General features: G+C 36.4%; 2 protein-coding genes across 2 annotated transcripts; both read right to left on the bottom strand.

Moving 5' to 3' along the window:
• Positions 1 to 447: 447 nt before the first annotated feature.
• LOC112509905 (dual specificity protein phosphatase PHS1) lies at positions 448 to 8399 on the bottom strand. Its single transcript, XM_025115112.1, has 11 exons — positions 8286 to 8399; positions 8035 to 8118; positions 7667 to 7809; positions 7035 to 7233; positions 6006 to 6182; positions 5760 to 5920; positions 4213 to 5293; positions 3318 to 3464; positions 3004 to 3231; positions 2528 to 2685; positions 448 to 1216 (listed from the first exon to the last, which is right to left on the bottom strand). The coding sequence occupies exons 1-11, from the start codon at positions 8334 to 8336 to the stop codon at positions 886 to 888; spliced, it is 2760 nt and encodes a 919-aa protein (XP_024970880.1). The 5' UTR covers positions 8337 to 8399; the 3' UTR covers positions 448 to 885.
• Positions 8400 to 9872: 1473 nt separating this feature from the next.
• Positions 9873 to 13973, bottom strand: LOC112509266 (serine carboxypeptidase-like 45). Its single transcript, XM_025114126.1, has 10 exons — positions 13440 to 13973; positions 13196 to 13297; positions 13016 to 13114; positions 12667 to 12759; positions 12476 to 12555; positions 11663 to 11944; positions 11441 to 11565; positions 11049 to 11141; positions 10759 to 10876; positions 9873 to 10190 (listed from the first exon to the last, which is right to left on the bottom strand). The coding sequence occupies exons 1-10, from the start codon at positions 13681 to 13683 to the stop codon at positions 10041 to 10043; spliced, it is 1386 nt and encodes a 461-aa protein (XP_024969894.1). The 5' UTR covers positions 13684 to 13973; the 3' UTR covers positions 9873 to 10040.
• Positions 13974 to 14108: the final 135 nt, after the last annotated feature.

The following is a 14108-nucleotide window of genomic DNA, read 5'->3' as shown; positions in this document are numbered from 1 at the left end:
GAACAAGAGGGTAGGACTGGACATAACAGGAGTATGTCTGGTGTTTGGTACGACTAGGACTGGACGGGACAGAACTAGACAAGCTACCCCAAAAGTTATTTGATGATTTTAAATATTATATAATAGTTATAATTAATACAAATTAAGTAAATACTAACAAGAATAAACTATTTTTTAACTAAAATGATAAATTATAACCCACTTTCCCTCAATTTTTATTATTTTACCTTCCAGTTTCTTCTATTTTATACAACATATAGGTTGTTATTTCTTGCAAAACAATGAGAAGTAGATTGCCTAAAATAGAAAAAGAAATTCAGATATATATTTTGCAATTTACTGTAAAAAAAATTCCATGAAAATCAATGAAGAATAAGTTATTATTTTATGCAATTTTTCCTAAAAGAAAAGTAACATGATTTAATTAAAAATGTAATTTTACAAATTTAATAAAAGCAAAAATGTCTCAGTTTACATGAGAGAAGAGCAGTTAGAATTTGAATCTTCCACAATTGTTTGTTGCATTGATGTACATGTAACGCAGCCTTATGGTTATGCAAATCATACAACATACATAGGTTTTGTAAGTGGGTTATTTGTTTTTAAATCCATAACTATCTGACAGGGTTATACAAGCCAGTTATATTTAGATATATAACCTTAAATGAAATTTTAATTAAACCCATGACTTTCTCAAAAAATGGAACCATTTTCTCTTTAATAGGTCAGAAGGTCATGCATTTGATCAAAATTCCGTTTAAGGTTATACACCTAAATATCCTCTCTACGTATTCTTGTTTATGAAAAATATATTCTTCCTGTAGAAGGTTATGGATTTAAAAAAATCCTGTCAGAAGGTCATTTAACTAGATGACATTAGATTCATCAATCGCTGGAATGCGATTGTCTTTGTGTAAGGTTGAGTGCCTCCAAAACCTTTTGTATCTCCATGGTCATGGCACTGTCTACGCTCCCTGACGACAATTTCTTATGTGATTTCTGTAAATGAAGCTTCAATGAGCTGCTGCTTAAGCCTGCGTTCTTGCCACAGATTGGGCAAACCTTCATTGCGGGCTTCTTCTGTTGCCATTCCATCGAAGCCATTCCGTGCAACTTTTTATCCAACTCCACAAGTATCTTAGCGAACCCGTCATTGGGTTGTGCTCGTCTGTGTGCTCTTCTTAGGGTATTCCACGCTTTCAATAATGTGAAGTTCCTTCATAAAATAACAACAATTTTAGTAGAGTAGTTCTCTTATAAAATTCTTATATGAATTGACAAAATTACCCTCAACACCATAGTTTGTGTTTTCAGGAAGAAATCTATAAACCAAACCGAACAAATCCAAGATATCCCACACGTAAGTAGAGTCTGGGGTAATAATTTGCACACACCTTGCCTCTACCCTAAGGGGTAGAGAAGCTGTTTCTGTGAAAATCTCGGCTTGCAAAATGAAAAATACAAGGATACAGATGAGAAAAGTAGCAGAGGAGTGTATGCAAACAAGCCACGGGTACAGTGAACAAAAGAAGGGAGCAGGGACACGAGAGGGACATAAAATACTCCCTCCATCACAAATTAAATTCCCAGATTTCTATCTTTGTTTGTCCCAAAATAAAAGTTCACTTTCAAAAGTAAGTTTCCACGTTCCAATTTACTCTTAATTTTGAGATGGAGAAAGTTTCGCTCTCTATTATCAAGGGTAAATATGTCATTTAGTTATTCCAAAAGTGTAATAATTACACATTCTTAAAACTGTGTATCATTTTCATTGTGGACATTTGTTTTGGGACGGAAGGAGTAAAACAAACAAGGACACATAAAACAGTAAACATATAGCAACGGCCAAAAAATAAGACGGTAAAACTATGGCAATGACCAAAATTTACCATTAAACTAATCATCATTTCCTTTTGTAGATGAAGTTGTTTATTTATTAGAGTTGAATAATTAATCATGGGTAAAACATTTAACCAAGCAAAGTTACAACCACACCGGTAGGTTTCTTATTATTTTGTGAGAATATCATTAGTTCTAAAAGTTGTAGTTTTTTTAAGCATTTCACATCTTGAAACCTTGCAACAACAACCTGATTTACTACTCATCTATCTCAATAAATTTGTAACCATTTTGCACATGAAAGTTAACTTGGACCCACATAGGTTATCTGTATATATAGCTAAATAACCAGAAATGCAACAAAAAGACATCCTTGTAACATTTGAATTCTTACCTAGGCAGTCTAATGATTTTAATAGAGGTTGCATCAATAAAGTGCTATGCACTGCCCAAGCCCACCAATAGGTTTATATGCTCTAGAATAAATTATAGTATAAATAGGCGTGTGGCGGGAGAGTAGGGTATCCAGAAAATATTGAGTGTGTTTCGAGAGAGTCTAGCCTCTCGAATAGCTAGTTTCCTATCTTTTTCTTGTTAATCGAAGCATCAGGCTACTGTTTCTTCCCATTGCTTTTATTTTAATTGTTCAATCTATCTGGTTCATAACATAAAGCTCACAAGTACTTACTTCCTGATCATTAAGTAAGCAAGAACAACAGTTGCGCTCCTGCTTCTCCCTTCAAAGCAATGAACCAGAACCTTCCCACCTTTCTTTTCAACATCATTGATAAATTGATGCGCTTCTTCAAAAATCAGGCTGATGTCCGAGTCTTCTTCATCATTAATCTGCTCATCACAGAAAGTTAAATATCAGTTACATTTCTTCATTGGATTCTAAGTCGAAAAACCAAAACCAACTTGATGCCAGAACAAATCCTGCAATCAACTTATTTGTTTTATTGACTTTTCAGTTCAACAACCAAAACGTACTTGATGCAATAAAAATGTGAATGGCTTTGATTAATTTGATAGCTTACGTTCATTACCTGACTAATTTTTGTGAGATATGAGTGAAGAATAAATTCAAATTGAGGAGAAAGTGAGCAGCAAACAAACAACACCAAACCCGCATACGAAAAATAAAAAAAGGAATTAATTGCTTACACAAAAGTTTTGGTACTCAAATAAGTCTGGCCGTTGAGAATCAGCCTGTCCGATTTCATTAGAGCACAAGCACAAGATATGTGTAATCCCTAAATGTTGTAGAGTGTAAACAGATCTCGCAGCTAATGCCCCTCCAATGAATAGGCTACCTGTAATTGATGAAGGTTTTTCTGTATTTCCAGCATCGGATATTAATGATATCCTCTCGAGAATATGCTCAAGCCTAAGCTGTAAGTTGAATAAGCAAACAGAAACTCTATCAATCAGATGCTTGCTAATAGGGAGAATATTTTATGGTAGTTTGGACAAATTACCTTCAATTCGTAAGCATCAACAACAGCATTATTATCGCTGCCCTCAAAAAACCCTGAATTGAAATTATTCTCTTGACACAGCTTAAGTGCTTCACTTTTTAGCAATTCATTCCATTGCTCTAATGCTTTGTTTAGTTCAGCATCAACCTGAGGAAGAACAAAAGATAATTAGATTCAACTAGAATCTTGTCAACTAACAAGTGTCCATAATACTTTATGTAGTCCCAGGATTTGCAGCTAAACTTTCACGGTCGACTTTGGTTATCCAATATAATTTGACAGAAGAAAATATCATAAGAATTGCGGCAAAAAATCAGTAACAATGAATATCCATGGGAAATTCTAAATTAATAATAAATGATTATTCATATCTGTCAATATGAGAGCAAATCACAACGTTTGATCAGAGAGATCCCGAGTTTAAAGGAGAGACAAGAAACTCAAACATGTAAGAGCCCTAAAAACACCAAACGACCACCATATACTATCAAAAGGTTGCTTAACACAGACAAGTAAAGGATTATCATATCATCATTGAATTGCAGACTTGAAACACTTAATAATTCTAAGCAGTAGTTGTGTGGTATATTTTTTGTCCGAAACATTGCACATAATGTAAAAGAAGAAGTTATTTGTTGTTAGATTTGACAGTGCACCTTTGTCTACTATAGAATATTCTAACAAAACCTTTCCCATGTTCTTTATGGCTTGATAACAATGGGAAAACAGATAACAAAACATGGTTGAAGATCTGCGGCAACATTTTCTCTGCAGAGAGAGTCCACAGATTTCTATTAAATCTTTCTCCCAATGCCAAGAACCCTTTAGAGCAGATAAGTATTTTAAAGATTTGTGTAAACAAACAGGAAGCCTTCAGTTTGTTAAAGAGTAAAACCTTAGCATGTTTGTGGAAGTCACGTAGCTTTGTGGTCATGCGCATGGTACGGAGGGGTTCTGCACTCCCCTTATTAGACTTTCCATGTGAAGCATCACGTGACATTGGAGAAGTTGATTCTAAGTTCTCTTTGAATCCTGAAGATGATACCTTGGGAGCTGTTTTTTGCAGCTCTGTATCATTTGAATCTGACTGGCTATCATGGACGCCACGTTCCTTACCTTGTGGGGAAAGGTAATGGAGACCTCCAGCAGAATGTGATGAGGGCTCGAGTAACATCAAATCTTCTTTTTCAAAATCCCCAGCGGAAGTTCTATCTATAATATTCATGAAAGCCCGTAAGAGACTGTCCAACTTCTGGTGAAGTGTGAGAAGAAATATATGAAAACCCTGCAAGTCCATGAGGGCTGCACGAAACCCACTCCGGAATTCATGAATAACCGAGGTCATGTCTTTAAAAGGCAAATTGTCAGGTGTTTCAACAGCTTCTGGAGGAACTCCTAGTTTCCCAATAGTTATCTCGTATAAGAGATGTGATGCATACTCAGGACTGTTGATAAGGAGTTCAACAAGTTTAGGATAGTTTTCTTGGTCATGTGCACGTTTTCCAGCTGGTGGCCGACGAGGGACAACAGAGTCGATAGCCACAACGTCAAAATCGGTTATTATTGGATCAATTGTAACTTGTCTTGTAAGGGTCCTTTCACCAGACATAGGAGATCCTAATACAGTATCAGAACTCTTAGATGCTAAATCTGGACCACCAGCACTCAATCTGCTATCTACTGAAGTCGACCTTCTTTCTTTCTGAAGTGCCCGTATTACTCTTGGTCTGTATCTATTAATAGCAGAATCAAAGGCTTCTTCCAATGCATCCCTATTTGCAGTGGCCATTTTGTCTGCTAACAATAGGTTTGCAGAATTCCCTCGCCAACGGAGATGACGACAGGGAAGCCTGTCTTCATTTCTGATGACAAGATCCAACATCAAGATTCTGCCAAGGGCTGCTGACGTTTTTTCTGCAGCTTCTTGGGTCGTAAATGCACTTGAGTTTTCCAGCAGAGGGGAACCATGCACATAACTGCAAAAAGGAATGTCTTTTAAAATTAATTTATGATCACATCACCTTAAATATAGTAGAAAAGAGGGATAACAGAAATGGATAAATTAGCAAATGAAAGCAGACCAGGGGAGAAAGCAGATAGTAATTAGATGTCAAAAGGAACATACATTCTAACAGTAATTAGGTATTTAAGGAACTAGGACAGAATGTTTGAACCATATGTGCAAAATTAAAAAAAATTAACACATTCTAGTGTAGTGATTTAGGCAGGCTCCCAATTCAGTACAATTAGGTCAACAGCATCATGTGAACTAGGCAGCCAGTAGTTTCCTCATTGGATTACTGGTCATCTACATGATGGATATGGGGAATTTTGTTTCTATCTAGAGGCCTCGTAAAACGTACATAAACAGACCAAGCAGTAGAACTTTCAGGGGTAGTTGATCAATTAGATCAGTTCAAGTATAGAGTAGGTCAAATGTACTTCATCAGATAAAGGCATCGACTCAGTTCAAGGGCTTCTATGAGTTCTGAGCATGTCATTTCACCAACTTCATCTCCATCAGAAACGACCGTCTCTCTTGCTTTTTCTGCAGCTTCCTTGATCTTTAACCACTCTGAACTACAATTGTGAATGACTCTAGCCTGCAGAAATTACAATGTTGTAAGATGTTCAGGCGTTTGCAGGGAAGGTAAATTCGGTACAGAGAAAGTAAGAAGGTATACTAACTTGTGGAGTTCTGACACCTAGCCATTTTGCAAATTCATAGCCAAGCCGCTCCGATTGTGTAGCCATCCTAGAAGATGCTATTTTTATAACAGCTGCTGCTTCCTTGGGGAGAAACTCACCACCTTTGTTATGGTTAAATAGTGCAAAGAATACAACCCCCCCAGAATTTACCGTCACCTGTACTTGATATAATCATACAAACAAGCAATTTTGTCAGCTTTCATTCCCTTAGCAATAAACTGATAAGAAAAAGAACATGAGAGGGCTGAAGTTCGATGGAACTTGAATATAGAGTACTTAAATATGGTTATCATATAAAGCTTCGTATTGCAGGCCGATATCACTGTTAAATTGTTGGTAATAAATCTGAAACTGCTAAAACTCCAACTTACAAAAGGTTTCTCCCGTGTAATTTCTAAGATGCTTGAGCTTTTAAATTTAAACAAAAGAACTTGGCATATTAATCTTGGAGATGTGCCATCCGATTGAAAGATCTCTAAAAGGAACTTGGGACATTAATCTGGAAAAGAGGTGTGACATGAGCCAGAGACACATGCACATCATTCCATAAATGTTCCCTTTTAACAACACCCTAGGAGTATAGTAGGACTCCAAAAAGAGATGAAGAAACCAGCAAAACTTATATCTTACAAAGATAACCTCTATAATACATATTAACTTAATAACTTCCGCAGGTAGACAGGCATGACTGAACTTTCATATGTTCAGCTCATAGGGGGATCACAGCAGAAATTCTAAGAAGCCACTGACAGAAAAGAGAATTTGCTCCTAACACGGCCCAATGCACCAGATTTGGTTGAGTAGTTTAAAAAGAATCACATTTGAGTAATTAAATAGAGACACGAGAAGCAGACAAGATTGACGATTTAAAATAAATAGGTATGTGGAAAGAGATGAAGAAAACCAACCAACCTCTCTAACCTAAGTTCGCTCATCTAAAAATTGTTATCCTTTAGGTCTAAATCACAAGGGAAGTAAAAGAAACACAAAAATCCTAAACATACATACCTCTAGTGCTTTATTCATATCATCCTCAGAATCATTGCAGCTACTATGTTCAGTGTGATGAAGTGAAGAAAGCATGTCCCAAGAGAAGGAGCTTGACTCAATGTTCAACATAGCAGCCTTACCAAGTCTTTCCCACAAACTGATTTCTGTAACTTGCTCAGGAGGAGAATTATTTGATTCCAAGCTTAAATCTCCTGCACTGAACAGCAATGACCACACATACCGATTAAGCAATCAAGATTCCAATTACATGACATAGAAATCTCTAGCCTTTGTTAGAGCATCAAATACAAAATGCACCGTGTTTCTCTTAAAAGCATATTGGCACATCACCAAAAACCAAAACATAAAACTTAATGGTCTAACTAAAACAAGTATGAGGTTCCGAATCTCAAAAGAAGTTCCAGATTCCGGATATATGTGCAAGTACATGTATAGTCCAGTATGGTTATATAAATAAATCCAAATACCGGAATCTACTTGAGAGTTAAACCACAAGCTAAACTGACAAGTATACAAAGCAAATCTCCCCTCCCCTTTCGTATGATCGATTTATTACACAAATTCCAAACCATAAAGTAGCAACTAATCAATCAAACATAAGAAGAGAGATGGGGGAACTGCAAAATGACCTCAAGAGCATACTATCTAGTCTTTGAGGGCGGTGAGGGAATCCAGAGGCCTTAGACTTGCTGCTTCGCTTCCGCACTAATTCCAGCCATTGACTAAACCGAAAAGCTGGGCCTGCTGCAATATCACCTAACATGTATAATACCTGCACCAACCAATATCACTTCACCTCTAAAACTAATCAACGTAGTCAGGGCATCATCACACACACAAACACACAACATTCCCTCCGTTCCAAAAACTGAGACCCCTTCCTATAATTTGTGAAGATTGGGGACAAATACTACTGAATGTTAGCTTTAGGGCATTAATTCATGAGGCTTTTTCAAAAATAATAATAATAATACTCTCACAGAGTAAAGAAACAAACCCGAGAGGCGACAGTAAGCGGCAGAGGAGGATCAGTCTCGTCAGATCCGAAACCATACTCCTTATACTTATCTTCTTCTTCTTTCTGCATATTTATACATATACATATGTAAATTAGAGATAAAATTAGGTGTACGGAACAATGCAAAGCCCTAGATCCGTCGTAGTTACAAGTACAGGTGTGTATTTGAAGTGAAATTGAAAAGACAGTTAGAAAAAGATTTTGAAATGATAAAGAAATGTTAGGGATACCTGGAGAGCGAGAGCGTAAAGGTCATCTTTGGTCTCATTGGCCGCCATCATTTGATTTGGATAAAAGCTGTCTGAAACCTTTTATGCTTTTTTATTCTCTTGCTTCCCACTTTTTTCCAGATCTTCGGGAAGGCGGGAGACGGAGACGGAGACGGTTGCTATCGGTTTTTCACCACCGTCGGTCAGGGGTGGCAATATACACAGACTCCTTTTAATGGTTGATGACCGAATACACCCCCAATGTTTGGTAAATTGTCTACAAACCCCCTGATCATTTTCTTGGAACACATTAGGTCCTTGAACCATTAATCAGCCGTCAAAAGCCACTTTCCATCTTAACCTGACATCCGTTATTCGCCTTTGGATAGAAATAACTAACTTTTTTCATTTCTTTATATTTTTTTGAAATATATAATATTTATATACGATAAATAGAACAAATAAAATTCACACACACCTTCATCACCTCTGATGAGGTTTTGAACCCTTGACCTCTAGGAGGCCAAAGTTTCCTAGTTAAAAAAACTAGGAAACGTGTTTGTTGTCTCATCTGCATTTTCAAAACTATATAAAAATATTAAGGCAAGCATGTACATGATACCCAAGTTTCCCTAGAGGTTGGTCATTGATTACGACTTTACAAGGGTATTTTAGACAAATACCAATGATCAAATATCTTTTATTTCATAAAATGCCCACAAGGATATATAGACGTACATGGCTCGTTTTCCATTTTCTCAGTAGTTACTACAATTCATGTAACCAAACGGTTTTAATATATTCGTTTACAAAGAAAAACACTTGATTACTAGGTGGAGTCGATGCAAAAGTTAATAAGTCAACCACAAGGGTGGTGTCTGATTGGTTTGAGCTTGGCTCCAAAGATCAAAAGTACCAAGAGGTCACAGGTTCAAATCCAAGGAGAAATAAAGATCCTCTTGTGGCCATGGAGGTTCAAATGCAGTGACTCCGGGTTATCTGCAAAGCAGGTGGTTGTCCTGAGATTAGTCGGCTCGCATAGCGGGTTGGATATCCAAGTTAATAAAAAAAAAGTTAATGAGTCAATACCACACAATGTTAATACTTGGGTTACATTTGGAATAATAAATAGTTTAGGGTAGTAAAGTGTAACTTATGTTTCGTTTAAAAATTAGTTATTGCGTCCCATAACGTTGCTCATACGATACTCGCTCATTAACGTAGAAACAGATCCGTTTTCTCTCTCTAGAAATTTCTTACATCTCCTCTCTAAAACATTCATTGTAGAATCACCACGGCCGTGAACCGCCGGGCAGCCACCAAGCGGCAACATCTTCAAAAGCCAGTTAATGACCGCCATTACCAACGGAATCAGCATCACCTTTGACAGGTGGCCGTACGTCATGTTTAAAGAAAAAGCAGCACCTGCGACAGGTGATCTGCCGCCTGACGCCACCATTAAAGGAAGCAACAACACCTTAAACAACAGGTGGTCGGCCACCACCAATCGGCTGCCATTGTTAACAGAAGCAGCATCGATCAATCAAACCGTTTCAATATGACAAAAAAGGATTCAATCGAAAGCAAGGTAATTAACATTCAAGCATATCTCGCAATTGTTCTTTCAATTTCGACCAACACTTACAAGTTAAAAAAATTCAAAAAGAAAAGGTAAAAACTCAATTACAAATTACCATTAATTATCATATGACAAAATTTACTTACAAAATGCCAAATCAAATCCAAATTATATATAGATATTTGTACTTTCAACTGTCAAAACGCATCTGGTAAGGGATTTCCTTTTAGAAATGATCGAAACAACACCAGCGATCTCTCAGGTTGCGAAAATGGAGCTTCATGTGATGCACCTCGAACGGTTGCAAACGAGAATATATTTCCGTAAACTTGAGTCCATCCTCCGACCTGAAATAATATGTATTTGATGATAGTCAGAATCTGAATCCGATCCTCCATCAAGTCTGCGACTTTTGATGCATGCAATTTCAACCCATGCAAAGCAAGGGTGCTAAATGGATCCCATGAGCTGAAGCCATAAATTTTTAGATGTTCTAATAAAATACTTTATACTATTTGAGTTTATAGGACCAAATAATTGCTTTCTATGTAAATGTATTACAATAAGTTGATAAGACATTTTTTTGGCATTCTAACAAGTTTTATAAGACACTTTTTTTACTCATTAGCTTTTTTTATATTGAATACATCCTTTTATAAAACATTTGTTCTTATAAGAATTTTTTTCAAATAATGTCGTATAAAAAGACTAGTAGGATGTGTTATTCCCAAAGTGTCCTAAAAAACTTGTTAGAACGCCCGGAAACATTCTATCAACTTATTGTAACACATTCATAAGATATACAATTGTTTGGTCCTATAAATTTAAGTCTTATAAAACAGTCTATTAGAACATTTACACATATTTGGGGTGCTATAAAGACGATTTTATTGTTCTGAAAAATTAGTTCGTTACCTGCTGTCCCTCGAACCAAACTCTGTATGGTACAGTTGTTTTGAGTCCCAGTTCTGTAGCGAGTCCATTGACTAAAGCCCGACTTCCCATCAAAGGAATTACGGAATCTTGATCACCACTGGATTTAATCAAGAATAGATTTCACTTAGTATGCACAAAATAACCTGCTTTCTTGATCTTAAAATCATGAACAGTTAGAAGATTAAATTCAAAAAGTACTAGATTCGACTCTGGAACTCAAATTTAGCTGTACATTAATCAAGACTGAGGATGAGAAGCATTTTGTTTACCTATAAACTAGAACTCGAATTCCTTCCTTGATGAGTGATCCCACAATGTTGATCGTAGGTATCTCGATGTTGAGCAGTTCATAATCTAGGATGCTGGTTTACAGGCCAAAAACAAATAAATATAGATTCAGATCAAGCGGAACACAATTATGTTTGCAGACATTGATTATTTTTCTTGGTAAATATGGGTGTCCAGGCCAACTTGCGCCAGTCAGAAAAATCCCCGGTAGTCCTGAGAAGACTCAAACTGTTGACCTATGGGATTGCAAAGGATCCCCAAGGCCAGGCATTCATTTGCCAATTGAGCTGGCTCTCAAGGTTCTAGATCACCGATGATTAATGAGTCTGTATATATTAAGATAGACATACAGTATGAACAAACAGAGCCTTACTTGCTACAAACTTCCCATTTTCGGACTCCAACCAAGCGTGCATGTAGGGCTCTCCGGACGTCACGCCGGTTCAGATAATTAACAGTTTCGTCTTCCACGCAAACATCAACCCTCTCGGTTACTTGCTGCAATAAAATGTAGGTATAACGGGTATGAGTAACATAACCTCAAATTCCATCAAAGCAAGTATTACGTTTGTTTTAATTTATCAAGAATACGAACCTGAGGACTAATGATCTTGGATTGGGAGAGCACGGATGGAATACAAACGTCTAGAGTAACGTCGTATTTGTCCACAAATCTACTGGTTTCTTTGCTTACTAGACTATAAACCTTGGAACATATGGGTGAAACCGAATCTCTATAGTATTCGCTTACATAACGCGAATAATTACATGCAGAAGTGAATAATTTATACGTCGAATCTGATATAAGGCCATGAGACCAAAAATATTCGGCCCGTGAATTCAAATCAGTAGCATACTCCAAAACTGGATTTCCTAGCTGCATTTTGACACAAACACAAAACAAAACACACATTAGAACAAACACAACACAAAACTTTGTATAATTTGCATCTCTTTTGCTATTATCAGCTGGTCCAAAAGGTTGACTTTCCAAAGTCAAATCTAGTACTTTGTAGATGTATAATCAACATGAATTTTCTAATCAATTGATGCTCAACTTTGTTGCAATTTGTAGCATTTGTAACACAATTTGATTTGGCTGAATAATTTTGTAAGAGCATCACTAACAGATTCAGTTCTCCAGATTTGGCTTTACCTATGAAGATAATCCCAAAGACCCAAGCCTTATTGCAAGTTGAGGTACTTTCTCCATTTTAGAGAATTTTGTTTGAGAATTGAGATGCTCTGAATTTTCGTTCAGATGATTACAAATTTGAATAAGTCAAAACTTGCAGAAAGAAATAACATCTGGAATGGAGAGGGTATTCTTCTTCTTTCTGATCTTAAAGATTTATCTGAAATTGAACAAGAAAATACAAGAATTATGGTTCAATTCTGTAACACTTACAGCAATTCCTTTCAAATTGAAAAGCTTATGCTTTTTGTTGAATCGAACCATGAGTTCTGCAAGTTGTGGTATGTAATGACCTGGTACCAATAATTAACCCAGAAAAAAAGGCATTAAACACGATTGAAAATTTAATCTGGGAATTCTCATAAAGTTAATGAATAATTTGTGGTAAAAAATACAAGAATTACCTGCATAACTTTCTCCTGTAATGAACAGATCCCTCTGCTTATATTGAGGGAATTTCAAGAACCATTTATGCAAGAACACAAGATTATCCCTGGCTTAAAGTTTTGAAAAGCAAAGAGAGATTTAGAGAAAGAGAAAGAGGAAGAACACATCATAAAGAAGCCATTTTTCTACATTTTTCAGAATCAAGAAAGGGACTTTTAAGGTTCTTTTGAAGGTATAAACATTAAAAAGAACACTTTTTAAGGTTTCCTAAAAAAGGTTAACTTCTTTTTCTCAAAGCTTTTTAGGGCATAAAGAACACAAGTAAAGAAACAATTTTGTGGAAAGTAGAAGGCACCAGAAAAATACCTGTTATTGCATCAGTGACAACTTCATAACCAGAGGAATTTGAAGAATCATAAGAGAACCCTACTCCAACTGGGGTCTCTAAATACAACATATTTGCCTCTGTAATATTGACCAAAATTAGAAATTTAAATTAATTAAAATGAAAAGGGTATTATCTTTTTTCATCAATAATTGCTTTACCTGTGTTCCAGCTATACTCATTTCTAACCAAACCCTGACCATTTGGTCTAAAAGGTCCATTCTCAGAAAATGCTCCAACACCCAGTGATGAACATCCAGGTCCTACATCACAATTCACAATTCACAATTAATTTGCTTCAATTTCCTCCCCTTTCCGATAAAAAAAAATTGGAACTTTATTGAAAAAGAGGAAAAAAGATTAAGCTTTTCTTCCCCATTCTTGAAAAAGGTCTCACTTTCATACCTCCATTCAGCCACAGAACCAATGGCTTTGAAACTGGATCAACTTCAGCTTCAACAAAATAGTAAAAAAGGGCTCTCTTTTTCTTGGCATCTAAGGTCACATAACCTGAAAATTGTTGAAACCCAACTGGTGGTTGTCCAGGCAGCTTCAAAATCTTATCAGATTCAGACAATGAAGCTTCACCTACCACCATGAAAACACACAGAATCACCACCACCAGCATCACAGCCATTGCCATGACCATGGGTTTTCAAGAAACAACCCAAAAATCTGTATCTTTGAAAGCAAAAGAAAAAAAAAACCAAATCCCTCTTTGAAGATAAGATGAAAGATCAGCAATATATTGCAGGTTATGGTGGTTATGGTCAGTGGAGGGCATGAAGCTATGGAATTCTTTTCTTTTCAGTGGGGAAAATTTAAACAAAACACATTGGTATGCATGCTTTGTTTTTTATAATGATTATAAGGGGGCAAGCTTTTTTGGTGATTTGCAGGCCTGAAAATGGTGTGAGGGGGTGTATAAGCATGTGGGCATGGGCTTGGTTTTCATTTTGAAAGTGAAAAGGAGAGATGAATTCTCCTGTCTGTCTGTGTATCTGAAAATGCTTTAAAAATAAATTCTGATAATTGGTATCAGAATTTTAATGAAAAGTTGCTTTTGGTCCCTGT

This window comes from Cynara cardunculus (assembly GCF_001531365.2).
Source record: "Cynara cardunculus var. scolymus isolate 2C chromosome LG 3, CcrdV1, whole genome shotgun sequence".
In the NCBI taxonomy this organism is placed as follows: Eukaryota; Viridiplantae; Streptophyta; class Magnoliopsida; order Asterales; family Asteraceae; genus Cynara; species Cynara cardunculus.
Note: the sequence above shows the minus strand (reverse complement) of the source record. Positions and strands in the feature narration are given on the sequence as shown.

Coding starts and splice junctions, on each gene's coding strand:
- LOC112509266 (XM_025114126.1), bottom strand. CDS start 13,683: ATGGTCATGGCAATGGCTGTGATGCTGGTGGTGGTGATTCTGTGTGTT. Junction 13,115..13,195: donor TGAGTATAGCTGGAACACAG/GTAAAGCAATTA, acceptor TCAATATTACAG/AGGCAAATATGTTGTATTTA. Junction 12,556..12,666: donor TACAGGAGAAAGTTATGCAG/GTAATTCTTGTA, acceptor TATTGGTACCAG/GTCATTACATACCACAACTT.
- LOC112509905 (XM_025115112.1), bottom strand. CDS start 8,336: ATGATGGCGGCCAATGAGACCAAAGATGACCTTTACGCTCTCGCTCTC. Junction 5,921..6,005: donor TAGGTGTCAGAACTCCACAA/GTTAGTATACCT, acceptor TAATTTCTGCAG/GCTAGAGTCATTCACAATTG. Junction 1,217..2,527: donor GCTTACTTAATGATCAGGAA/GTAAGTACTTGT, acceptor TATTTTATGAAG/GAACTTCACATTATTGAAAG.